Source organism: Chelmon rostratus, chromosome 19 (assembly GCF_017976325.1).
Source record: "Chelmon rostratus isolate fCheRos1 chromosome 19, fCheRos1.pri, whole genome shotgun sequence".
NCBI classification, from domain to species: domain Eukaryota; kingdom Metazoa; phylum Chordata; class Actinopteri; order Chaetodontiformes; family Chaetodontidae; genus Chelmon; species Chelmon rostratus.
In genome coordinates this window covers 23,114,272-23,142,033 of record NC_055676.1, presented here as the reverse complement: position 1 = coordinate 23,142,033, position 27,762 = coordinate 23,114,272, and the positions used below count along the sequence as shown (strand labels likewise).

Genomic DNA, 27,762 nt, shown 5'->3' with positions numbered 1-27,762 from the left:
TTGTAATATTTGGCTGTTTTTTTCCCCAAACCTTAAGATTTATTCCAACAAATTGTCTTCTTCTCCTCCTCAACCATTGAGTTTGACTTGATACACGGTAACAACTGTATTAATTGATGAATTATTAGGTTAATTTTTCCCTTTTCAAATTATGATCTGTTCACATCTCTTACACAATTTACATCTGCTGTAATGTAACATTATCCAAAAGACTTTGAGAAAATCACTATTGTAGCTTGAGTTAAAATTGAATCCATGTAATTTCAGACATTTGTGACGGGTAATTGATTTTGTTTGTGTGAAAACCCAAAATATTATTCAAAGCAGTGCATTTTTACTTGTTAAGAAGGCTGGATTTAAGGAAAACACGATAAATAAACTACCAACAAATCGATGTGCAGTTCTCTAAAACCAGTACAGGACATCAGTAAAAGAAAATGTTTGTTTACAGCAGTCGTTACGCTGACTCCCAATATTTATCGGCCTGAATGAATCGAGTCCGTCCAAAGCTTCCGTAGTTTGAGTCACATGAATATTTGTTGTGGTCGTGACTGAAGCACCTTATAACAACATGTAGCTAGCTTACACACCACCGCATTAACGTTACACTTTGTGAGCTGCAGTTAAATTATCCGGTCAACAACACGAAGGGTTTCATCTGTGAATCTGACGAGGAACAGGACGATAATTCATCGACCGGAAGCGTTGCGAGTTTCTGTGTTGACGCTAATGACTGGTGAAATTAAATGCACGCGCCTGTAACGTTAGCTTGTTTGTGATGCTAACGAAAATGTTAGCTCGTAATGTTATTCAGAGAAACACATAAAGTAGCTTCCGTCTGTTAATCGCTAAAAAAACGGAGCCATGTTTCGGTGGATTCTTGGCGGTCGAGAGGCTCAGGGTTCAGTGGAGGTAAGATGGGTTGTAAATGTTAACGTGAACGGTGGCTACATCAGTAAAGCTAATATGTTTACATGTTAGCTAGCTGTGCTGCACTAGCTACATGTTGATGTGTCTTGTTTATTAGCCGTGGATTATGAGATGATTTATCCTTATTTGATCTATGACAATTTAATTTGTCTCATTAGGATTTATGTATCTACACAAAATAAGTGTAATATTGGCAACCAGTGGTACATTTACAGAAGTGCTGTAACGTTACTGACATACTATTCTGAAGTACTTGTACATTACTTCGGGGAAATATTGTGTTTTTACTCCCATTGCATTTATGTCAGATTATGATGGAGATGGATTATGATGGAGATGATGTTATACAGTCAATCAAACCACCCAAAAGCATATAAAATCGGTAAGCAGCAAGCTACATGATCAAAATACGACTTTACTTTGATATTTAAAGTACATTTTGCTGACAGTACTTCATATTCATCAGATACTTGGGTTTTTATATTGATATATTTTATTGACATTTTCCTCTCCCATCTTTTAGCAACTTCTTTGTATTTAATTCTCAGATTTATCCTTTAGATAAGGTGGTGTACAGCAGCTCGCCGTCATCTGAAAAATCATAAATCTAGAAAGAATTTGTTATCACATGTAATTTTACATGATTATTATCATCTTTTCGTATTTTGATAAATTATCTATCTAATCTGAATTATTTTATTTAAATTTCTTTCTAATAAACATCCACTAAAACGTCATACTCATCACATGTAGTTCATAGAAACGAGTGGTGGAAGAAGTATTTGAATCCTTTGCTTCAGTAAAAGTACAAATTATACAATGTAAAAATACTCCATCACATGTAAAAGTCCTGCATTCAAAATCTTACTGAAGTAAAAGTGTCATCAGCAAAATGATCTTGTGAGTGATGAATTGTTTTACATTAATTTATTAGATTATGTTTTTTTTTTGAAACTCTTTATTTATTGGTATTTTGATTTTTTCCATAAAGCAAATAACAACTGAACAAACAGTCAGGGTCCGGGGGTAAAGTCAATACCCCCAAAGGATAAACTATCCTTTATGTGCATCACATACATTTAAGAGTCTCTCATTGGCCAAATAAACAGTCCATTTCTGCCATCGTTTCTCACCCACATCTTTTTGAAGTCGGATTGAGTATGTCATTTGTTCAAGAACATGTAGTTGTTTTACTATATTAACAAAGATATCACTGGTGGGGGCGTTTTTCTGGAGCCAACATTTCGTAATGGCTTTCTTACTTGCCGCCTGCAGAACCTTGAAAAGGTAATTATCTGTTCTATTTAACTTTCCATGAGAAATATTTCCCAGATAAAGGGTTGAAAATGATACATCGATGTCAAAACACTGAACCTCTGACATGATTTTAGCCACTTCCCTCCAGAAAATCTGGATGGGAGGGCAGGACCAGAAGACATGAGTCTGGTCTGCCCTGGTCTCTCCACAGTCTCTCCAGCAGGCCAGTTGTGTTCCAGTTTGTTTAGACTTCTGCTTGGGAGTTATAAAAAAAACGAATTGAACTTTTCCAACAGAAGTCCCTCCAGATCCAGGAGTTGGTAGAAGGTGACTGGGTCTCCCAGGCTTTAAGCCACATGTCCTCTGTTCTTACCATGTTCAACTCCTTTTCCCATCGATGTTTCACATAGTCTGTATTGTCCTTATTCAGTGAAATGATGCCATGATATAACTTGCTTATAAGTCCTTTAACATTCCCAGAGTTGTATGCATCCATAAATACCTGAATTAGTGCTGGGGACTCTGCTGGATTACAACCTTTAATTTTCTTACTAAAATAATCGCGAAACTGTAAATACCTGAAAAAGTCTTGGCTGCCCAGTCCATACATTTGACATAAATTACTAAAGCTGTTAAGTTCCCCTTTTTTAACAATAACAGTAACACCATAATAAGTCCATTGTCTGTATCTATGATCTTGTGATTATAAATTCAGGGTCATATGCTGGCCATCTTAGTAGTTTTATCTTATTTTGGAGTTCAAATTTTTTGACCACTTCTCTCCACACCTTCAGTGAACAGTCCACCCATTGGCTCTCTGTCAGTAGACTTTTTACATTTATTAGATTATGTTTGATGTATTAGCGTGGGAGCATACAGTTGAGCGGTTTAGTCCAGCGGTTCCAAACCTCTGAGATTTCACAAGACAAATCTGAATCACGAGCTGATTAAAGGGATCGGAAAGAAGTAAAAACCAAAGTTCTGCTACGCAAATCGCTCGTCTTTTCTCTCATCGTTTCTGTTTTTTTTGTGAAATTTTGGATAATTTGACCTCCGCAGGCCTTGGAAATGTAATCTGAGAAGGGAAATGTCTTTGCTAACACTCCTTTCTCTTTAGTCTTTACCAATGCATTATGATTAATACGCTTTTCGTTTCAAGTTAAACGCTCAATCTTAAAGTAACTGCAGCTGTCGTACAATCTTTCCCTCTGAAGTGTAGTGGGATGGAAGCATTAAGTAGCAGAAAATGGAATTACGTGAATAAAAATACAAGCCTGTTAAAAATGTAGTGAGTTTCTTTCCGCCGCTGTCTGTCCCTGCTCTGCGCTCTCAGCCTGAGTCCACTGTCTGTCTCTGCAGCCCGTCTGTCTCACGACTTTCCCTCTGATGTCTGCAGAAAAGCCCCGTGCTGTGCATTGGAGAGGAACAGCCCAAAAACTGGTTCACTGAGCTGCAGGTGCTGAAAGGACATTTTGACATTGTTCGATTTCTGGTGCAGATTGATGACTTCAGGTAAGCAGACCGCAAGCCCCCCCCCCCCTTTTTTCTCTCTTTCTAACCTCTCTCCTCTCTACCCTTGGCTGGCCTCTATCCCTCTGTGATTGACAGGAGATCCTCACCTACAGAAAACTTACAGAGCATGACAAGAGCCCAATCATCACCGCTGTGTGATTGTGTGTGCACGGTACAGTACTGACCCAAGCCTTTTAATGCCGTCCACACAACACATGCACACACACACACACACACACACACACACACACACACACACACACACACACACACACACACACACACGTGTGCAGGTTCTGCACCTGCTCTCCTCTCTGTGCTGCTTTGTGGAAGCGTGCTGCACACAGGCATGGTAGAGCGGCTCTGCATAAGTGGTCAGATTGGGATTTATAACACAACTAAGTGTGTGTGTGCGTGTGTGCTTCACGCCTGGTCTCCTCCAGTAATAACCCCCTCCTCTGGGTCTCGTCCTCTCAGCGCACAGGTTCACAGTCGGGGGCAAAGGCCAGAAAATTCTCTCCAGATTGCTTTTGAAGTCAGAAAATGTATCCTGGACAGTTCCTCTCTTCTCGTTTTATCTCTCTTTTTTTATCTGCTCGTCCCGTCTGTTGATTTTGCGAGCAGGTAGCGTGCATGGTGGAGGGTCAGAGGGCAAGCGAAGGTGGAAAGCCCCAGGACAGATGTTTTTTTTTTTTTTTTTAATTATTTTTTTTAAAGATTTCTCAAGTGGAGATGGACGTACGGGAAATAATTCCTGACACAGATACAGATAGAGATGAACCACCAGGTGCACACCTCCAGTGAAGTGCTTTTGTCACGTATGAGTCAAATTCATACCTTTCACCTTATGTTTTCCAGATGTGCCTCTGCAGGGGACGATGGCCTCATTCTCGTCTGGAATATTGAGGTAAGACAGCCATGTCCAAACTATTCCATAAAGGGCCGTGTGGCTGCAGGTTTTCGTTCCAACCAAGGAGGAGCACACCAGGCTGGACTCATTTAATCAGCTGATCTCACTTTTCAGCTGATAACTAAGGGATCCCTTGATGTTGATTGGTTGGCTTGGTGTGCTCCTCCTTGGTTGGAACGAAAACCTGCAGCCACACGGCCCTTTATGGAATAGTTTGGACATGCCTGAGGTAAGACTTTGTGAGCAGATTTGTGAAATTTCACACAACACAGTGGCGCTAATTGCTAATTTCTTCTGATCGTCAGACCGGGGAGAGGCTGCAGGAGCTGAGGGGCCATTCCCAGCAAATAACAGCCATAACCACCTTCACCTGCAGTAACGGACTCACCTCGCTCATCACAGCCTCCTCGGACCGAAGTCTCAGCGTATCCTCGTACCAAAAGACACCCCACCGACGCTGAAATCAGCCTCATGGAAATGTTCTGCTTATAATTCAAACTTCCTTAATGTTGATTGTCAGCTGTGGGACCCCGATACAGGCAACAGGGTGCAGACCATTTCAGATCTTCAGTCTTCTGTAAAGGTAACTGATAAGATGCCTGAGACAGTTTCTGTAAACCTGGACAGAAGTCAAATAGTGCTTCTTATTCAGATCTTCTTATGAAGAGCAGTTTCATGTGATGGAGGAAGAGTCTATTAAAATCATTCTCATAGATCCACAGTGATCAGACCAGCCCTCCCTCTCTGTGTTTCTGATTTTCATTCCATGTCCGCTGCATTGATCAAATTTTTAATATTCCAGCAGAACACAGCAAAAAAACAGAATAAACAAGATTTAACATCCTCTCATTCTGTGCAGAATTCACTAAGAAATGATGAAACTGAGAGGAACTAGTGAAAAATAACATCGTCAGTTTCCAGCTTTTCATATGTGAGCATTTGCTGCCTCTTCGTCACGTGTAACAGGAAGCTGAACATTTTGGACCGGACAGGATCCGTGCAGCGGCGATCGACGTGTCATAGACCGAGTGATTACGATCAATGGAAGAAATAATGAATCATTGTATGCGGTGCTGATGTAGAGAACTGACATCATTGTTTTGCTCACGGCTGTTCCCGGCAGTGACGTCACTCCCTCCCTCGCACCAGATGCCAGATATTGAAGGAGCGTTGCGGCTCTTTTCCGTAACGGTCCCATCGCGTCTGAATGAAGCTGTAAAAGACAGACAGAAGCCAGCACAGCCGGCACTGTTCCATATCCCACTTTCGGAGTCATATCAATCCTCCTGTGCACAAGACGACCAATCAGAGGCAGCCGTGAAATGAAGCGAATTACTGACGTTTATGGTTTTGCAACATATTCAGTCACCTGCAGAACAACTTACAACTTGCTGTGATGCATAAAAAACCTGTTTTAATTCATATTATATGAGTGTATTTAGTTAAGGGGCCACAGATTTTTCTGTTAGTATTCAGTTTCATCTCAGTAGCCATTAAACATCATCACCTGTGCAGGTGGGGCTCTCTTTATGTAATTTTTAATTAGCACATAATACATTTTTTTTTATCTCTTTCACGTTACAGCTGCTTTCTGTGTCAGTCGTTATTCCTGACAAGAACGCGTCTGAAATGCAGCGTGCAAATAAAGGAAGTAGTTTGAAGGGAAAAGCAGCAGTTTTCTAACCGTCATCTCCGTGGAAACGTTTGCTCAGTGTTGCATACGTACTAACGTAGAGCAGGGGTCACCAACCTTTTTGAAACTAAGAGCTACTTCGAGGGCACTGAGTATGCAAAGGGCTACACTTTGATAATACACTTCTGAAATAACAAGGTTACACAGTGTACCTTTAATTTTATATTATTATTAATGATATTGTGTGTGAAGACACTCGTAGTGCGCTGCCTGGTGGGTAGTTAGCATGGTAGCTATTGTGACATGTACTGTAGTGTCTCTCCACGTTGTGCCGCTTAGCCGTCGCCACAGTCGCACCTCAAATGAGACACACACGGTTTTCTTTCACGTTAGTAAAAAAAGAACTCTTCCTCCCAAGTTTTCTTCCTTTTTTCTGCTGTTTTTGTGGGTAGAAAACGCGTTCGTCTCCTCATATTTGCAGCGCTCACGAGCTCATCTCAGCAAAGCTGGTTTGTCATGCGCACTAGACTGACCTCCGACCCAGACTACGTCAGAGTTTGTATATTAAACTTTTTTACGATATACATTTTTTTTGCGTTTTTATGTATTCGTTTTTAAATTTACATCACTGTAAATGTAATTCAAAAAGAATAGCAACACAATTAAATAAAATTTTAGACAGAGCTAATTCGTGATTGGTGCTATTTTTAGAACTGGCTTACGGGCGACTGATGTGGATGCTGCGGGCGACCTGGTGCCCGTGGGCACCGGGTTGGTGACCCCTGATCTACATGTTATTAATGCTGCATCATGTTTCAGGTCCTGTAGATGTTATTAACGTTGCGTCATGTTTCAGGTCCTGTAGATGTTATTAATGCTGCGTCATGTTTCAGATCATCTACATCAGGCATGTCCAAACTATTCCATAAAGGGCCGTGTGGCTGCAGGTTTTCGTTCCAACCAAGGAGGAGCACACCAGGCCAACCAATCAACATCAAGGGATCCCTTAGTTATCAGCTGAAGACTGAGATCATCTGATTAATTGATTCCAGCCTGGTGTGCTCCTCCTTGGTTGGAACGAAAACCTGCAGCCACACGGCCCTTTATGGAATAGTTTGGACATGGCTGATCTACATGTTATTAATGCTGCATCATGTGTCAGGTCCTGTAGATGTTATTAATGCTGCGTCATGTGTCAGGTCCTGTAGATGTTATTAATGCTGCGTCATGTGTCAGGTCCTGTAGATGTTATTAATGCTGCGTCATGTTTCAGGTCCTGTAGGTGTTATTAATGCTGCGTCATGTGTCAGGTCCTGTAGATGTTATTAATGCTGCGTCATGTTTCAGGTCCTGTAGGTGTTATTAATGCTGCGTCATGTGTCAGGTCCTGTAGATGTTATTAATGCTGCGTCATGTTTCAGGTCCTGTAGGTGTTATTAATGCTGCGTCATGTGTCAGGTCCTGTAGATGTTATTAATGCTGCGTCATGTTTCAGGTCCTGTAGGTGTTATTAATGCTGCGTCATGTGTCAGGTCATGTAGATGTTATTAATGCTGCGTCATGTGTCAGGTCATGTAGATGTTATTAATGCTGCGTCATGTTTCAGGTCCTGTAGGTGTTATTAATACTGCGTCATGTTTCAGATCATCTACATGTTATTAATGCTGCATCATGTTTCAGGTCCTTTAGGTGTTATTAATGCTGCGTCATGTTTCAGGTCATGTAGATGTTATTAATGCTGCGTCATGTTTCAGGTCCTTCAGGACGTAGAGCATATCAATTATATCTTCGCCTTTCACGTTATTTTTTTCTTCCAACTCTGGCGATGAGCTCTGTGTTGGCGAGATACGTGAGATACTAATTAAAATGTTCGACACTTAAGGTTTTTCTGCCATTTATGATTTAAGGTGAAAACGATAATTGCCTCCTCTTCATCGTAGATTAAGGTTAATTGCAGCATTTAGAGGCTAATCATATTTGATTTCTTTGCTGATATTTTGTGTGCGCGTGCACGTGCATTGATGTGCGTGCACACGTGTGTGTGTGTGTGTGTGTGTGTGTGTGTGTGTGTGTGTGTGTGTGTGTGTGTGTGTGTGTGTGTGTGTCTCAGTGTTTGCTGGTGCTGGAGCGCCTGTGTGTGTGTGTGTCCGGCGGGGAGGAGCTGTGTGTGTGGAACAGAGACTTTCAGGTGCTGTGTCACAGGCAGAACCACAGCGACACCGGTAAGGACACACAAAACCACGACAGTCACAATAAACCTCTTGCGTGTTCACCCCCGACGCTGCTGTTTGCACACACGGTGATTAATGTTGTCGTGGCGTTCTGGTGTTTTGCAGGAATAACTGCTTTGATAGAGCTGCCCAAGAACTGCCTGGCTGCTGCGATGGATAAAGAAATAGGTAGAGGATGTCGGGTTCTTTCAGTGAGCTGTGTGTTGCGAGCAAACGGCTGAAAACCGTTTTTTCGTTGCAGTGATCTACAGGCTGACGGTTTCTACTGACTCCTCTCTGTCGCTGGCTGAGATCCGCTGCCTGTCGGACCACCGGGAACAGATTCGCGCTCTGATCAACGTCAACGGTCAGTCTGTGAGGAAACTGTGGCTGTTCAGCTTTTCAGGTGTCGTACTCTTTGGCTCACGCACCCTCTTCTTCCTCAGACAGGAGCTTCGCCAGCGGTTCCCACGGGGGCGAGCTGATCTTATGGGATGCGGTTGATTGGAACATCCTGGGCTATGAGCACATTCTGTGGGAGGAGTCGCGACCCTGCGCTCAGGCTGAGATACGATTGGCTGCTCCCAAACCCAGCGAGATGTCCATCCAGCATCTGACCACCGACGGGAAGGTGAGGCCGAGCGGATCGCTGCGCGTCCTGAGAAGTCGTTGACATGTTGTTCTGGTGTCGTGACCCATAAAAACACGTTTGTGTTTTTGCAGCACATCCTCGCGGCTGTGGGCAGCGGCCTGTATGTGTACAGCGTTCTGACCAAGAAGGTGGTGGCCTACAGGAAGGTCGCCCATGACTCCAACGTCTTACACACCATGCTGTTATCCGACAGGTGATGCATGGAACATTTTTCAGCTCTCCAGAGTGGGACAGGAATTTGTTTGTGACCCTTGTTGTGGTCCTGACTCCAGACTGGAGATGGGATTTATGGCTCTTTGAGGGGAGCCGGATCTTGGTGAGCCGTTCCTTTCAAAGAGCCGTTCAAAAAACTGGCTCATTTTTATATTTATTAAGTTTTAAGAAGGCAGTCTGGCTTTAACTCGTTTTATCTTGGAAATAACAAATGGGAGGAATTAATTTAGATATCCCACCGATATGAGTTTAAATTATTATAACCTTATTTGACATGTGTGTATTAGATTTTAAAGTCTGATCTGGATTAATTGTAAATATTCCACAGGGTGGCGCCACATCACTCTGCTTTGACAGTGCTTTGCTTTTTTTTTATTAGGCGCTATAGCGGCTACAAAAGGCCGCTGAGAGGCTGAGCAGGCTCTTACCTGTGACGTGTAGTTTACGAAAAAATACGCATTGAGATGCAGATACGCTTTCCGTCTTTCTATTTATTTTAACCAATGATGATAAACAAAAGCGTTCCGAATAACTATAAACAAAATGAGTCGTGACGGTCAACAGAAAATATCTGAGCCACACTCTTTGTCTCAAAAAACCTGCCCTGCCAGTGAACAGGTGAATATATGAATGAAAACCACACCCCTCACCATCACCGGAAGCGACCGTAATCACAAGAATGTGCACGACCAAAACATAAATAAATGTGCAATCTAATACTCACTTTGGCTGCGTGCACAAGGTGGCGTGATGCTGTTTGCATATCTAATAAGCAGCGCTCAGCTGGGCAGCGCCCCTCCCCATGTAACCCGGAAAAAAAAAAAAGAATGGTTCCCAGCTGCGACTCGGTTCCCGTCGTTCATGTTAACGAGCCGTTCAAAAGGACCAGTTTGTCCGTGAACGTCACAACACTGCTCCAGACCGGGAGCTACAGGTCTCGACCTGACAGTGCTAAAATCACGCGCTCCAGTTGTCATCCACCGCCCGCTCTGATGGCTGCATACGAGGAGCAGTGCTTAGAAATGTCCGGATCATGTCAGCAGTTAAGCTCCTTTTAATAGCTGCAGTGGCTCTTTAACGGCTCTGAAAGGTGGTTTGAAACAGTTTTTAAAGATGATCAAACACGTTGACGTCTTTTCCTTTTGGATTGTCTAAATGATGCTAAACAAGAGATGCAGCATTTGATCTGAGTTGTGATGTAGTTAAAAAAAATATTTAAAAAAATATCGATCCCCAATAAGTTTTTATTTGCAAATGTAAACAGCTAGCATAACAAACAGTGGCGTGCACAGACTTTTTGAAGGGCAGGGGCGAAAAGGAAAAAAAGCACCTCTAATTTATCTTTAAATGATAATGATTATCTAATTCTGTGTTGTAACCTTTGATTTGAACTTAATTTGTCATCTTTGGTGTAGCCCAAATATCCTGAAGGTCAATGGAGGCACAAAGAGTCTCGTAGACCGACCAGGACCACGTCTGAGTCCTGATCACATCCGTCCCCAGATGTGTGTTTAATACGTCTGTAGAACTGCTCGTGGTTAAAGCAGCTGTTGGTGTGACTGTTTCAGCGAGCTGATGTCCTGCTCTGAAGACGGCAGTGTGAGGATGTGGGAGATCCAGGACCTGCCTTTGCCTGCTGAACCAGCCTCTCCAGGTGACATGCACGCACACACACAATTGTCTGTTGTTTATTTAACGTTGTTTCATAGAAACCAGAAATCAGTCACTTGCATCTCCCGTGGCCTTGTGTATTTCAACTTGGCACAGTGGCGTGCACCGGGGGGGACGGGGGGGCCGCCCCCCCTCGTGGCCCAGTTTTTGAAAAACGCATGCTAAAGTGCCCTCTTGGACGCCAAAACGTGTGTTAAAGTGCCCTCTTGGGAGCCAAAATGCGTGCTAAAGTGTCCTCTTCAGTGGCGAGGATGCGCTATATGTGCCCTTTTTTTCCCTTTTGCCCCTGCTCTTCAAAAGTCTGTGCCACTGACCTGGCGTATTTCCCACAATTGTTGCCACTATGGCTCATGTCGATCTTGCTGACTGTGCGCTCGCCACCTCCGTTGTAGATATTCAGGGAAGTGACGTGTCCTCGGGCAAGCTGCATGAACGTTAGCACATGAAGGAGTTCCCTGGAAAAGCCTTGTGTGTGTGTGTGTGTGTGTGTGTGTGTGTGTGTGTGCGCATGTGATCCATTGTTAGTATAAAGATATTGATCGGAGCAGCTTTAAAGTTCTTCATTACGTCTTCTAACGATGTAACTACCTGACGTCCACCTCCTCCGCGGTTTAGCTAGCGAGCACAGCGTGCACGAGATAAACGATGTCGTTTGTGTCGTCTTTAATTCATCACTCTGAGTCTGATTCTTTCCTCCGTGTCCACCAGGTTTCTTCGGGATGTGGACGTTTGGCCGCTCAAACAAACAGAGCGGCCCTCCGTCAAAGAAGGTCACGGACGTCCCGAACGTCAGGACGCTGGAGCTGACGGGTGACCTGATTGGACACTCGGGGGCAGTTCAGGTAGGACTCCGCGACGCGCACTCGTGCTCTGCTTCAAAGCGGCGTCACGGCAGCGCTTTAACAGTCTCTTTGGCTCTTCCGTCAGATGTTTGTGAGCTTCAGGGAGAACGGCTTGGTCACGTGCTCCGCGGACCACCTGCTGATCCTGTGGAAGAACGGGGAACGGCAGTCCCGCCTGCGCAGCCTGGCACTTTTCCAGAAACTGGAGGAGAGTGGAGGGCTCTGAGCCGAGCCCTGACCTCTGATTGGCTGTGATGTCAGGTGATTTGAGTTTACTGTACGGATTGTTGTTTGTCTTTTCACTGAAAGTATTTAACTTAAAGAAGTAAATCATCTTGAAACGAACAGTTGGCGCTGTTTTTCTTCCCGGCCTGCGGCGGCGATCTGTGGGACACTCCCTGCGGCGGCTCGTACCTGGCCTGTCAGGGATTAGCAGGTGTTTGGTCGGCTGCTGCTGTCTAAGCACCTGGTTCAGCCCTCATTCCGGTGCCTCTTCATATTTGGTGTATGAGCCTGTTTCACAGCTCTTTGCACAGATTTGGGTGTTTTTTTTCAGCACCCCGTCAGCCAAAAACACCGCTGTGATCCTGGACCGGCAGATTTGCTCTTTATCGCGTCAGACTCTGATCACCGAAGAGTCTGCACAGCCTTTCTCCGTGCGTATTAATTTAAAGGAGCAGTTGCACATTTTTGGGAAACACGCTCACTCGCTTTCTTGGCTGCTCTCGTATCTGTCCGCTAAACGGAGCTCCAGCCAGCTAGTTTAGTTTAGCATAAACTGGGGAAACAGCTAGCCTCGCTCTGGCTTCCTGCCGCCTCCAAAGCTCATTAATGAAATGTTACATCCTGCACTTGCCCATAGAAACCTCTGCTTGTAGTTTTTGTACAGATTAAACATATAACATGTTAATTAGTGAGCTTTAGAGGTGCTTGCGTGCAGAGTTTGTTACCTTTGGACTTTTGAACGATGCTAACCATCTCTTGGCTGCAGCCTCGTTAACGATGCGAGAGTGGTGCTAACCTTCTGATCTAACTCCTCAGTGTGGCTCCTAAAATCTCAAACAATCCCTCTAGATGTGTTGCTTCCATTAACGCACCGACGTCATGTTTAAAGAACACTTTAATTGTCTCTCACAGTAGATTTGCGTGTTTGACAGAGATCAGAATAAGACAAAATAATCCAGAGAGCGAAACTTTTCAAACAGCTTAAGTGACTCTGATGGAAAGCTTTTTTTATTTCTATGCACAAGGCAGAAAAATCTCTCAAAACACACGTTACACGGCCGATAATGACTTTGTTCCTTTGAAAAATAATTTGAACTTTATATAACATGACTCTCGAATCGTCCTGCTTATAAATTATACAAAACAACACAGGGTTGGCACGTTGTCGGCCATCAGTGTCAGAGACGAAGGAGAGGAAATAGAAATCACTGCAAGTGATGAAGGCTTATCGTTACACAACAAGCGGTTTTACAATCTGGCTCCGCCTCGAAGCGAGCCGGGCGTCGTCCGACCTAACGGGTATCATCACAGAAAAGGCAAGTCTGTCTGCAAATCGTCTTTGTGAGTAGAAATCTTTCATCGTCCTCTAGCGAAAATATCTTCTCGTGATGAGCGAGAGCGGTCCTGAAACACTCAGAGGCGGCGCCACGTTTCAAGTCACTGTGAAATATTCAAATGTTTTGATTGGAAATCAGCTCCTGCAACACGTAACGGCCGGAACAGGTCACACAAGCACGTTATGTGAAAAGCAAAGCAAAAATGATAAATCGAGTATTTACAAGAACAGCAGGTAGTTTACAGTGCATCGCAACAATAGCAGACCTAAACACTGAAACATGAAGGTTAAGGCATTGATTAAGACCTCGGTCGTCAGTGAAATGACCACACGTCGTTACAGATACATGAATGTGACCGGTAACCGAAACAATAACAGACCCAACAGTGGACTTCACACCTGATCCAGCGTCACCCGATCCAGCTTCCGTCTTTAAAAACCTCGCAGCCGTTCGAAACGAGGAGGAGAGAACGTCCCGAGCAGCTGCAGCACAGACCATGAGGCGACTTACCCAAATATCCAAAACATGTGTGGCTTTTCTGGTAGCAACAGGAGGAGCTACGTCGACCCAAAAAATGCTTCTGCTTCTGTAAAGATGGCCAAAGAATAAGGCACCTGTAAAGAGCACACTGTACACACCCCCCCCACTTCGCTCATGATAGCAGATATCTGCAGATTTAACCACTAATCGACACTTTGAATCCAATTTTCTCTGTAAAATAAAGCGCTGAGGTGCTGCTTGAAATAGAGCTTTAAACTACTGTTTCAGCTTCAGGGGTCAAATTGAAGTAAAGTGCTCTGAAAGACACACTGACTACGGGATGATACCATTTCAATTTTTTAAAGTTTTTCCTTATTAATGCCCCCCCACCTGTCTGAATCCATCTGCCAAATGAACCATTGCACTGATTCCATGTGTGTGTGCCACTGCTGCAACGCCTCCATGTAGCCACCAGAGGGCAGAGCCACCACACAGATCTCGTCTCCCTTTCTCTGCATCCAAATAATCTGAAACTCATGTGCAGCTAGATTTCTCTGCAAGGTAAAATGCATTTGCAGGATCTTAAACAAAAACCACGTGAGAGCCGGAGCTGATCGGTGTCAGAAGCAGCCGGACGCTGCAGCTGCTGTTTTCACACAAGCTGGATCCAAACGTGGATCTGGTGCAGCTGTAACGCTGCACGGCGTGGCCTCACGTGGAGCACTTCAGGTCAGATTTGTTTCCTCTTATTTGGGTGCAGATATCTGCAGTTAGCGTCACATCTGCTGCGATGCCGCTCTGACACACGCTGCTCTCACAGCGCACAAACGACAGCGGCGAAGATATTTTACCAACGGCTACGTGACCTTCAAATCCGGCAACCGTCACGAATGGAGCCCAGACTCTGGAGCGTCCAGCAGGATCTTTCAGTACAGGGACATGGATCGCGAAGCGTTTGGTCCCAGACACGCGTCTCTCACACTGGAGACCGTGTCTCGCGTTGGCCGAGAAGCGCGAACGGATCCGCCTCGGTGCTTTGTTCACCATCTTGTTCACCGCGTTTCAGACAGATGCAGCAGAAAAAGCCAAAATAACACGAAGGAGCTCAAAAAGAAAACGTTTGGATTTGCTAAAGTGCAGGTTTCTGGCGTGTTACGTTGCACGGTGCAGATCGTCAGGTGAGCCGTGAGGTCCACACGGGTGCTATTAGGAATACTTGACAGGGCCGTAAAAGTGGCAACAGAGGGGCCCTCAAATGACAACCTGTTCTCCACTGGTGGACACCACCCCCACTGAGAGCCACACAGGAAAAGAGGCTGTGATTTGAGATTGAAACGGCGTCTCAGCGTCGATCAGTCAGTGACGCCCGCTCTCAGAGGCCCGGATCGCCGGCTCCGTAAACGTGTCCGGCGGCGGCCGGGAGGTCACGGAGCTCCGTCGAATCACAGCTGAAGAGACTAATCGTTCCACCGCGGGGCCGCGCCGGCCGTCCCGCTCTGCCCCCGGAGTGACGGATGAAAGGAGGCGAAGGGGAAGTCGGTCACGAAGGAGGAGGAGGACGCAGGCTCTTGCACTTCATCTCGTCCAAGCCCTTCCAGTACTTGTAATTCTCCGACAGGTGTTCCATGAGACCGGGCAGGCTGGCGAAGGCTGAGAGGAGACACAGAGGAGGACAGGAAGGATCTTTCATAATGTGAAGCTAATGCAGAAATGTGTTAATATGAGGCGTCAAATCAAGAGGGTACCTTCAAAATAAAAGCCTGTAGTTTGAAATTAATGTACTTTAAGTATCGATTCGTCTCCTGATTATCTTCTTGATTTATTAATCTGGAAAGTATGTAAGCGAATAAATGCTCATCACAGTTTCTCTGATCAACAGTCCAAAACCCAAAATTATTCAATTAACTGAGAAGGAAATCAGCAAACCCTCAAAACTGAGGCGTGCAGCCAGTCGACGTTTGCTCCTCAGATAATCCACTAATCTGGAAATTAGCGGTAAAACGACGATGATTTGATGTGACTCGTTAACTTCTGCTGCACTTTGAACACATTTGTTGACAGGACGAGGAAGACGAGGAGGACGAGGAGGACGAGGAGGACGGGGAGCGTACAGCAGCAAAAAGAAAAAATGAAAAATAGCGAATCCTTGAAGGATTCTGTAAAAATAAAGGAACAACAACTGCGGCTGACTGGCCACGCCTCCTGTCACACACTTCCTGTTATCATTATCGTGTGTGTGTGTGTGTGTGTGTGTGGTTCACGTACAGTGGCTAATGTTATGTACACTCTGCAGTGTTGCTCCCACATTAAAGGCCTGCTGTCTCACACACACACACACACACACACACACACACACACACACACACACACACACACACAGCGCTCGGTCTGCAGAGTGTGTGTTCTCAGTGCACGACCCCGTCTTGTTTACATCCTCGTTTCGGGCGCGTCGACGACCCCCGCTGCATCTGTGGAACCAGCAATGACCCCGACAGAGACCCCGGTGGATCGAGAGTGGCTGCATGTGTTTATGTGAAAGCGAGACTCTGCTCCGCTGCCCCCCCGAACCGAGAGATCCTAAACCCCCATCCCCTCCACTATTTTCCCAACTCCCCCTCCCGACGCCCTCGCAGTCTCTCTCCGTCCCACTGGCATTTGGAATCTTTCCGTGACATCAGAGCCGTGTTGACAGTAAACAAGTTCCCTCTTGGGGAGACTAAACTAAAAGGGAAGTTCAGTGGGAATGGGGGGCTTTAAGTACCGCGCTACCCCCTTCCCACTTCTCTTGGCTCTTCCTCCTCCTTTCCTGTAATTTCCTATCCTGCGATCTTCCAAGAAGCCTCGTAGAGAGCATGTGAACGCTTCGTCCCGACGGTCCGACGGAGCTGCCGGTTCGCTCTCATTCATTCCGGTTCAGTTCTGGACTGATCAGAGCTGTGTGGGTATGATGGTCTCCTGTCCCCAGGCCCCAGCAAGTCTGTTGACAGGCCTGGCTATAGGATTTGTCATGACATTTTGTAAACACACGTTTGTGTGTGTGTTCAGACGTGAACTTTGAAGATCTTCTGACTGTCGAGAATTAAAGACATTCAACCTCAGCTGTACTTTGCTTCTCGTGCTAATTAGCAGACGCTAGCATTGCTAAGACGGCAAATGTAAACATGGAGATTTTGATCCGGCGAGCCTGCTGATGTTAGCATTTAGCTTGAAGCACTGCTGTACAGCTGTGCTGCTAGCGTAGCTGTAGACTCTCAGTTTTGTTTTCTGTTTTTGAACCTTTTTAATATTAATTTTGAAAACCAGAAACTTCTGTTTAACGACTGGCGAAAAGAAGAAATCTGTAACCTTTAAACCTTTGACCAAATGATTTAACAGAACAAAGCTGCAGAAGAGCACATGAGAGGAGGCTTTACTCCATCAAAGCGCTGTGTGCAGGGCTGAGATTGAGCGTTCATGCTTCACTTTGGACTGAAGAGGTTTGAGACAGTTATCAAAGAGAAGGAAAGTTGTGCAAACAACTGAGAATGTGAAACTGCAGCTGTAATGTAATTATAAGTGAGAGTTGAGAGCAGACATCAAACATACAGGCAGAGTAAAAGCAGGTGAGGAAGCTCCTCGGAGCCAGTTTCTGTAAGTACTTAAGTCCTTTGAAAGTAAACATTTGAGCTTGTAGCCTGTCGGACTCAAACCGACGCGTGACCTTTAAAACACCAGCTGACTGTATAGCAGTGGCGTGCATGGGGGGGGGGCAGTTTTTGAAAAACGCGCGCTAAAGTGCCCTCTTGGACTCCAAAACGCGTGCTAAAGTGCCCTCTTGGACTCCAAAATGCATGCTAAAGTGCCCTCTTGGACTCCAAAATGCGTGCTAAAGTGCCCTCTTGGACTCCAAAACGCGCGCTAAAGTGCACTCTTGGACACCAAAATGCGTGCTAATGTGCCCCCTGGGAGCCAAAACGCGCTCTAAAGTGCCCTCTTGGATGCCAAAACGTGCTCTCAAGTGTCCTCTTGGACGCCAAAACGCGCTCTAAAGTCCCCTCTTGGATGCCAAAACGCGCTCTAAAGTGCACTCTTGGACACCAAAATGCATGCTAAACTGCCCCCTGGGAGCCAAAACGCGTGCTTAAGTGCCCTCTTGGACTCCAAAACGTGTGCTAAAGTGCCCTCTTGGACTCCAAAACGTGTGCTAAAGTGCCCTCTTGAACTCCAAAACGCGTGCTTAAGTGCCCTCTTGGACTCCAAAACGTGTGCTAAAGTGCCCTCTTGGACTCCAAAACGCGTGCTAAAGTGCCCTCTTGGGAGCCAAAACACGCGCTAAAGTGCCCTCTTGGACGCCAAAACGCGTGCTAAAGTGCCCCCTGGCAGCCAAAATGCGTGCTAAAGTGCCCTCTTCAGTGGCGAGGACAGGCTATATGTGCCCTTTTTTTTCCTTTTTGCCCCTGCTCTTCAAAAAGTCTGTGCACGCCACTGCTGTATAGTAAATATGGACGGGGCTTATTTGAGGAACACACCATCCTACTCGGAGTTGAAGTGGAAAAGGAAATGACTGAACACACACAGAAACACAGAGAGGCAAAGCTCCTCACCATCCCAGGCGTCGAACATGTCGGTGATGAAGTAGTCGATGAAGGAGATCTGAGATTTGGGCACGCTGCAGGTGTTCCTGTCAAACACCGGCATCACCACCGGCAGCCCTTGTCGCTTCTCCTCATCCGTCTGCAGGGGAAAACACAGCAAAGGTAAATGCGAGCTAACCCTGCAGCCCCCCGCTACCAAACCGAGCCGCGTTCGTGCTAGTCACACCTGAGCGAAGTACTCCTCAGAGATCCGTCCGGCCCACTCGATGCAGAGCTCGAGTGGCCTGCAGGGGTTCGCCACGTCCGCGCACTTGATGAGCATCCTCTTTATCAGCAGACGGTTCTCCGGAGAGTTCCTGATGTTGGCCTGACCGTCGCAGTCGCTGTTCACGCTCTGCAGGAACAGCAGGAAACATCATGCACGCATTTAGTACATTATTCACACATTGACAAGCCTGACTGCAGTAAACTGAAACAGTCTCTATAATCAATCCCAAACTGCAGAGCTCCCTCCAGGAAACGCATTGTTTCGAAACAACAGACCTGTAAAATGAAGCGTTTCATTCGTTCCTGGCCTTTCTGGAGGCCGTTTAATCCTGAGAAGTTAACTCGGCACAGCCGCACTCACGCTCGTGCTGGTCTCCTCGATGGCGGCCATCGGCTTGTTGATGCTGTTCACGAACTTGCTGACGTGCTCAAAGTGCCTGGTCATCTCCGTGGCCAACACCATGTCGATGATCGCCTGCCGCAGCGTTCGGAACTGATTCCTGCCAGCAGGGGAGGGGTGAGGTTAAGGTCTGGGCTGGTCTAACGTGGATTATAATGTCGTACACTGTGTCTGCCGCTACCGACCGGTCCGTGTTCTTGAAGATGTTGCTCTTGCCGTCTCGCACGGTCAGCTGGAAGGCGAGGGCGGCGTGGTGGCTCTCCAGCACGGCCGTGTCGTTGTAGAGGATCGCCAGTTCGCTGCCGGCGTTGCACAAGAAGGAGTTGGTCCTTCCCGGGTGGTCCACGTCGTGCACGGTGGCCGCGATCAGCGCCGCCACCTCATCCAGCTGGTCCAGACTACCCTGGATAAAACAACAGCCAACACCTGCTTTTAAACATTCTGTCAGTAGATCGATGCTTTCTGACGTGGAGGAATGTTTTGGCTGGTTTTTGGGGGTCTGTTTGAGATGACAGTGCCAATAAAGGATGTTCAAAACACAGCATAGTGGATATTATATCTTTGACGTGTTGCAGCAGCATTTGTGTTCATCAGATGTTGTTAGCTAGGACGCATCAGTTTATATGCAGCTAATATTTCACATGCACGCAAACACATTCTGCACACCACGTTCACTGTTTTCCAAGGTCCTGCAACCAAACGTTGAATTTTGCAGAAGTCGGAGCGCAGGGAGGTATTTTTATTCATGTTGGTGCCCTGTTTGCGTGCATGTTTCAGATTCTTGGCTTATATCATGCATGTGTTTTGTTGGATAGAGGCTACGCAGGGCCAGTCAGGTGAATTTCATTTAAAGGCCGAAATCACGGAGTTGCCTCAAAGGGCTTTACAAGTCTGTGCAGCATGTGACACCCTCTTTCCTCAGACTCCAGATTCAGATAAGGAAAGATCCTGCAGAGAAAATCCTGAAGCCACAGGAGGAACAACAGAGGAAGGATGTTATGTGTTATATCTGTGGTCACGTGTCTCAAAGTCCTGATTGTAGATCAACTGAAGCTATGAAATGTATTAAAAATCCAGCACAATTAGCAGAATCTGGTTTTCTTTCTTGTTTTTCTTTGCATAATTGCGGGTTTGTCGTCTAACCTTGACCCTCTCCTTGCGGAGGAAGTAGGCAGTGGCGTGCAGCACGTCTGCGGCGTGCGTGGAGTTGTGGTAGGAGTTGGAGGCGTGGTAGCTGGCCTCCATGAGCTGCAGCCAGGAGCGCAGCGTGGCCTCCGAGCAGGTCAGGAACTCGCACACGCCGAAAGTCGTGAAGATCTTCAGCCCGAGGTAAGTCAGCGGTCTGCGGGGATCGCACAAAAGGCCGAGTTTTATTCTCTTCAAGCCTCATCATGGTGTCTTCTTCCTGCACCCTCATCTTTTTTGCATAGAAATAATGTGATCATGAACTGAACGTCTTATTCCGACCGCCGTGGATCACTAAGTGATATCTAATGAGATGCTGCGGTTCAGATAAATGAGAAAATTTGACTTTCTGTGGGTGGAATTTGTTTTAGATGAGCAGATCAAAGCTCCCTCTTATGCTGGTTTGTTAAATATTAGGTGACGTTAGCTTAGCTTAGCATTAAGACTTGAAGCAGGGGGGAAACTGGCTGTGCACAAAGGCATCCTGCATGTTGTCAGTTTAACGTGGGTTTATGTGCAGGACTATTTACTGACGGGGTGCAATGACTTCCTGGAGTCTTGTTGCTATTGTTTCAAGGCTTTATGCTAAGCTAAGTTAGCCTCCTGATTGCTGAAGCTTCATGTTTACCGCACAGATATGATGTTATGACAATACATATCATCATATATGCAGAAACGTGGTGAATGAAGGTAAATGTTTGGCTGATTTTATGAATCTTTATTAATTCGGGTATTGCATATCAACGTTTTGCTCACATGTAAATTTTTCCTTTAATGCTAAAGACGACAAAAACTGATCATCAACACATTTGGTTTCCTTTAGCATTAAGGATTAGATCCACAGAAGAAGAAGCTGCTGGATTGATTAAAAAAAGCAGTATATCGCTTCCTCTCAACCTAAGAAATTAGTCTCTCTCCTCACTCTGGCTGCTGTGATTCAGTTTCCTCCGTCTTCGTACCTCTTGTGTGTCGCGGCCTCCAGCTCCAGGATGTTGAACTCCCAGCACTCCTCATCATTCAGCATCTCGGCGATGGACGGAGGGACGTCATTGAGGGTGACCGGGATGGCCAGCTGGCTGTGACTCATGTCTGGCAGATCGACAGAAGCATGCACGTGGATTATGGTTTCAGGGATATATCTCCAATGTCTATACATGTTTGAACACGCCGGCTAAGCGTCTCACTCTGGCCCTTTGAGCCTGTGGTAGAAAGAAGCTTGTGAAACCATCGTTTGAAGGATGGTTTGAGAGAAACATACAGTTTTCTTGGAAATTTGACTCCGGGTTTCGATCTTCTTAAGTGTTCTTGAGAGCTTAATCATTCTAATGAGAATTACATAATCAGCAGGAAGAATTCACACTCTACAGGATCATTGCGACGCTTCCACCGAGACAATAATCAGCTTAAATTAAACATTTATTCATGAGATGCAGTCGCGGCGGCGGCAGCTCGTGTTCCTGAATCCGTGATGATGATGGCCACAGGCTCGAACGCCCGCGCTCCGACCTGAAATGTGAGAGTTCGGCGCAGTAACAGTTGTGGTCCGCCACCGCTCACGCCGGGTCACGAACAGTGCAGCGAGACTAAATGCATGACTCAGTCGTGGGTATTCACCGCGGTAATGTTCCCATTGTCTCCCCTTCTGCTTCTGTTTTGTTTTGGCATTAAAGCATCGAGAAGCGGAGCGACAAAACATTTCCTTCGCCGAGGTGACGAACACCAGAAAGCCTGGCAACGCGTTAGCGTGGATGAATCAGACTTTACACAACGTGTTGGACGGGATTCTTATTATGCTGTCAACCGCAGGAACTGCTTCCTCAGAGTTAGACGAGAAGATCGATACCACACTCAGCCTGTGTTAGATATGAATCTGGAACTGGAAGTCCATTAGCTTAGCTTAGCATAAAGACTGGAAGCAGGAGGAAACAGCTAATAGTTAATCATATCTCCGTGTAAAACCACAATTTGTCGTCCCTTTATTCTTCAGGCTCAACTAATGAACTTTGAGCTTCATATTTAACAGACAGATAACTCGATCGTGGCGTCTATTGGCAAGAAAGCACATACGCAAATTTCTAGCCGCTAACTAGCTTCTTCTAGTAGCCACACCACGCTGTGTTCATGACTGACTCATGAGCATATCAGCTGTGCAGTAAAAACCCGATCGTGTTGTATTACTACTATAATAATGCAGTATTGTTGAATGTCCAGTGTTATGAGCTCTTTAAAACTTACTTTTGCAGAAGACATATTCATTCCCAGAGAGTCTCCGCAGCCCGTCCTGACAAAAAAATAAAATAAAATAATAATAATAATCAAGAAATGGTTAAATTAATTGAAAAATATAAACGCAGAGTGGCCTTTGGTTCATATAAAACTATTAACACATCATCAAAAACTTTAGTTAACACCAAAAAAACAAATTCAGTAATGGGAAAATTAATATTTCTTTTTGTTTATTGTCAACGAATCCCATGAAAGAGACATTCATTCACTCTTAAAAAACAGCTCGCAGCTCAATAAAAGCTCAGTGATCTCCTGAAACAAACTGGACGCTGCAGTTTTGAGCACCAACTACTCAAGCAGTAAACAGCGTGTGTGTGAGTGAGTCACTGCAGAGTGTGTTCATGGTGATGAAGGAGCATCCAGAGCTGGGGTATAGCTCACTGTGAGCTCTACAGCACAGAGGAGGAACATATCAGGCTGTTTTGGTAGTTTCATGGGATTTATGACCAAAAAAAATAAATAAATTGTAGAATTTGGTGCACAAATTTCTAAAAAAAAAAAAACGACAAATGTCTGCCTGCAGTGACTCACCTCACAGCTGATTAGCATTAGCTTAGCATTAAGACTTGAAGCAGGGGGGGAAACTGGCTCTGCACAAAGGCATCCTGCATGTTGTCAGTTTAAGGTGGGTTTATGCGCAGGGCTATTTACTGACGGGCTGCAATGACTTCCTGGAGTCTTGTTGCTATTGTTTCAAGGCTTTATGCTAAGCTAAGCTAGCCTCCTGATTGCTGAAGCTTCATATTTACTGCACAGATATGACGTTATGACAATATATATCGTCATATGTGCAGAAACATGGTGCTTGCGCTGTAGGTTCGGTTGCATGCGATTGCAGCACATCTTCTCAGAGTGTTTTCATGGTGATGAAGGAGCATCTAGAGCTGGGGTGTAGCTCACTGTGAGCTCTGCAGCACAGAGGAGGAACATTTCAGGCTGTTTCAGTAGTTTCATGGGATTTATGACCAAAAAAAAAAAAAAAAATTAAATGTAGAATTTGGTGCACAAACGTCTGCCTGCAGTGACTCACCTCACAGCTGATCTCATTCAACCAATCAAAAAGACAAGAATAAGCAGGCTCTGATTGGCCCCGTCAATTTGATTTGGTTCAACAGGAACGCCTGTTCAGCTTCAGACACATGAGGTAAGAACTTTTTTTAGGACTAATTCTCTCCCTATAAAGAGCTTCCAGCGTGTAATGTATACTATGAATGAGCTGCCTCTTACACTCATGAGCCCCCCGACCAGGTCGTTGGTGTGGGGGTCGTCCTCTTTGGAGGCGAGCTGAGGGGAGTAGAGCTCGGTGGTCCTCAGGATCTCCAGCACGCGGTCCAGCGCCTCGGCCACCGTCACCGGGCTGCTCTCCTGGGCCGCGTTGATGATGTTTATCACCTGAGGAAGAGGAAAGAGAAAAGTCCCCGCTCTGCCTCAAAACAGACGCCGCATGCAGACACGTGCACAAAGAAGTCTCCGCGAGACCCGCTGCAACAGAGCGCCGCTTTCTTCGCGCGTGTGTCATGGAGACGTGCATGTGACGCCGGAGGAATCTCGTCTGGGGCAACACGGCTAAATAAAGCTGCTTCTGAGGCACAAGAGCATCACAGGACCTGCAGCGGACAATGTGACCTAACGTATGCCTGCAGCTCGGCCTGAGGCGACTGTTCCCTGACCCCCACATCACGGCGGGGGTCGCGGAGAATCCACACCTCCGAGCAACTCTCATTAAATGAGGAGGAATATTCAGTTTCACCTCAAAACTTGGGACACTTTCTACTTCCCTATCAGCTGAAGTGCTTCGAAGCGGCTGGAGTTTGAACAGACGGGTCTCTTGTTCCAGTTTAGGTGCATCTGACGCGAAGCGGGCTGCTGACGAGGCCGTAAAAGAGCTCAGCTCTCGGAGAAAATCAGGCAGGAAAGAGCTCCGCTGAGCGATTTAAAGAGCTTCAGGCATCACGGCATGAAGGCTTCAGTGTGAAGCTGCCGAGAGGAAGAAGAGGCCCCTGCAGATGACGGTTGTCCTTTAACCCTGCTCGGTCCTTCGGCTGTTTGACGTCTTTTGTCGAGTTTGAGTTGATCATTTTCTGACTATAAACCGACGCCAGCATGATACATCTGATGTTACTCCAGTGTAAATTTATCAAAGTGTTACATCAGTTTGAGTTTTCAGACATTTTAAAGCTGTTTTTAAATAATAAAGTGATAAATTCAGTGGATGATATTGCTAATCCAGCTAACAGTGATCAAACTAAAACAGCTGCGAGCACTATAGCACAGTGGCCCCCAACCTTTTCTGTACCATGGCCCAGTATAAAGGTGTAGCAGATAAAAACAAAATAAAATGATAAGATCTGCATTAAAAACTGTGGTATTTTCTCTTTAATAACAATAATAATGAACGTAAATCCACTTTTTAATCATGTCCAGAGGACCCGGCTGCAGACTGGCACTGTCAGTACGGGAAATCACGTGATTAGAAAGCCGGTCATATTACGCACAGCGGGCTTGGTGCGTGGGAATCGCCGGTAGCGATAAATCCATATTTTAAAAAGGATTCCTGACACTTCCTGTTCAGAGCTTTCCCTTTTTTAAGCAGGTGTCGGTTCCTCTTCCGTCCCTTCATTGGACCGTTTCCCCTTTGCAAAAAAATTGTTTGTTGTTCATTTTGTTAGCTTGGGATTTAATTTAGCGGGATATATCACGTGACTCACGGTGTCGTCAAGGGAGACGGATGTAACAGAGAGAATCCGTCCACTTTTCAAAATAAAACGTCACTAAGACTCGAAAAATAATTCAAACAAATTATGTAAAAAAACAAAATAATGGAAATTATTTTTTCTTTCTGTGCGGCCCAGTACCAAACGACCCACGGCCCACTAGTGGGCTGCGGACCACGGGTTGGGGATCGATGCTATAGCAGCTGCAGACAAACAAACCCGGCTCGGATCGTGCAAACTGTTAAGGAAACGTCTGGATTTCTGGTTTTCTTGTGTTTGAATTGTCAGTTTTACACATTTCTCTTGTTCCGTGAAAGAGCTGCGAGATTAAAACTAGTCTTGACTGCTGCTGGTTGTGCTCTTTTACTGCGAACTGACATCTGTAGCTTTGAGAAGCGGCTCATAATCCAAAATCTGTGCGGTCGGTAGGAATTAAAGCAGCACACCTTGGTGATGGGAGCCTCGATGGTCATGGAGTGAATCCTGGCGACGGAGGAATATCTTCGATTCTGCAAACTGGGAGCTGCAATTCACAAAAACAATGATTTCATGTGTCTTTTAATGACGTAATCGTCAAGCTGCAACCCCCCCCAAAAAAAACAAATCACAGGTGCTGCGACAGTTGGCCCTCACCACAAGGCTTATTTAAACAGCGGCCTTACCGTCGCTGCTGCGAGAGCTGAGCGATCTGGCGTCGACGGAGTCTTTCCTCCGGTCTCGGTGACGCAGAGAGTGGCACTCTGAGGAGGGAAGCCGCGGATACGGTAAGTTTAGACTGATGCAGGGTCAGATTTATACGGGTGAGAGTCTCACTGCTGCTTCATTTTAAACAAACTACACTTCTACACATCTTTTAGAATCGCCTTTGAACAACCCAGACGGTTGATTAATAACATTTATTATTCTGTCTGCTGCTTGATTAAAAAGATTTTGATGTTTGTTCTTGCTTATTTTGTACAGAACATGATGAAAGGGTGTTTTTTTATATGCATACATACAGAAAATAATATAAAGCAGCATCAAGAGAATTACAACTGAACAAAATTGATCATTTTTCAATAATTTCCCACAAATTGAGCAAGAAGATCCGTTATTTCTACCATCCTTATTTGGAGTCATAACCTGAGAAACTCACTATTTAACATTTCTAAAAATGGAATAAATTGTCTAACACATTATAATATAGTTAAACACAGACAGAAGGACGTAAAGATTTCTATTTCTTCATACTTAAATATCAAAATCATCAGCTGATGCACACATCAATGGGAGGAGCTGCTGATCTACATCACGCTATTCTACAACGATCTGGAAGGTAATGCACCTGTCCAAAGAGAAGGTTACCTGACTGCGAGTGTTCCCCGCTGCCTCTCTCCTCCTTGTTGAACTTGTGGACCTGACAGACACACAGAGAGCAGAAGAGGATTTAAAGTCCAGGTCTGGACTCGGGCCGAGAGCCGCTGCTGGCTCTGCTTCGCTGTGAGGAACGCGAACGGCCTGATTTCCTGCTCCTTGAACGCAGCACGCTGGCGGGATTACTCCCGTTGATTAAAGACTTAATGTCATGTTCTTTATGCTCCGAATAATCTTTTCATCTCACCTCAACACAGAAATGTTTGATATTCTCACACTTCACTCTCTTTTTATGTAACGTGTGTGTGTGAGTGTCTGATCACCGACGGTTCCCTGAAAGCACCACCTGTATCTGGTAAAGCTGCTTATGAATACAGAGAAAGCAGCTGAATGAAGCCGCTCTGCGCCGCAAAGCCAAGACACAGGAGCTACATATAGCCGAGCTTCCGAGCGAGCGTTTCCGCTGCAGGAGCTCCTGCACCAACACGACACAGCTGACGTGCAGCATATCCTGCGTCTGGACCGTGCAAAACGGGATTTTCACCATGAACGAGTGTCGTGCAGCAGATAATTAACGCAAATCCTTTTAATGCAGGTTTCTGTGACGTCAAAGTTTTGCAACCAGGAAAATGAGCACATGGGTCAAACAGCAGAAGACTGCAGTGTATTAGAAATATAATGGAAGTATAGAATAATTACAATACTTTTACTTCTTGTGCTTAATTTAAAGCATGTTTGACGCATACTTTTAAAAAGAGTACTTCTGAATAGACGTAATTAAGTTATACATAAATGTATTATAAATGAATAAGCTGATTCTGCGATACTTAAAGTGGCATTTCAAAGTACTTATAAAAAGTGTACTTTACTGTAAGTATATTATAAATTGTACTTTTAAAAAGTGCACTAAAGTACAAATAATTTTTATAGTAATAAAGTGTACTTATGAAAAGTATTATATTTTTAAGATTAGACTGTTAGCAGCTTAATTAAAGTGTACTTCAATTTTACTTCATTTGAAGTATATTCGAGTATATTTCCAACACATTGCTGATATAATAGGTGTGTTTTGAATGAATTTTTACTGGTGCACTTCAGTAAAAACTCAAAG

The 27,762-nt window shown here is 45.2% G+C and overlaps 2 protein-coding genes across 5 annotated transcripts in view; one reads left to right on the top strand and one right to left on the bottom strand.

The window, feature by feature from the left end:
• The first annotated feature begins 540 nt into the window (after positions 1-540).
• On the top strand, positions 541-12,211 carry wdr41 (WD repeat domain 41). The gene is made up of 13 exons (XM_041960222.1): positions 541-912; positions 3,584-3,699; positions 4,558-4,606; positions 4,915-5,034; positions 5,130-5,192; positions 8,353-8,464; positions 8,579-8,641; positions 8,715-8,819; positions 8,899-9,083; positions 9,176-9,297; positions 10,886-10,971; positions 11,697-11,830; positions 11,916-12,211. Exons 1-13 carry the CDS (start codon positions 865-867, stop codon positions 12,054-12,056), a joined length of 1,344 nt encoding a protein of 447 aa, XP_041816156.1. The 5' UTR covers positions 541-864; the 3' UTR covers positions 12,057-12,211.
• Positions 12,212-12,932: 721 nt separating this feature from the next.
• The window catches only part of pde8b (phosphodiesterase 8B), a 49,714-nt gene continuing 34,884 nt past the window's right edge, over positions 12,933-27,762 (bottom strand). For all 4 annotated transcript variants that reach the window (XM_041959607.1, XM_041959604.1, XM_041959605.1 and 1 more), the window contains exons 11-22: positions 26,643-26,694; positions 25,961-26,038; positions 25,745-25,821; positions 23,812-23,976; positions 22,534-22,579; positions 21,258-21,387; positions 20,257-20,455; positions 19,299-19,516; positions 19,075-19,213; positions 18,673-18,840; positions 18,456-18,585; positions 12,933-15,522 (exon numbers count right to left, since the gene is read on the bottom strand). In XM_041959607.1, the coding sequence (XP_041815541.1) occupies positions 15,413-15,522; positions 18,456-18,585; positions 18,673-18,840; positions 19,075-19,213; positions 19,299-19,516; positions 20,257-20,455; positions 21,258-21,387; positions 22,534-22,579; positions 23,812-23,976; positions 25,745-25,821; positions 25,961-26,038; positions 26,643-26,694 (1,512 nt within the window). In that variant the 3' untranslated portion in view covers positions 12,933-15,412. The remainder of the gene's footprint in view (positions 15,523-18,455; positions 18,586-18,672; positions 18,841-19,074; positions 19,214-19,298; positions 19,517-20,256; positions 20,456-21,257; positions 21,388-22,533; positions 22,580-23,811; positions 23,977-25,744; positions 25,822-25,960; positions 26,039-26,642; positions 26,695-27,762) is intronic.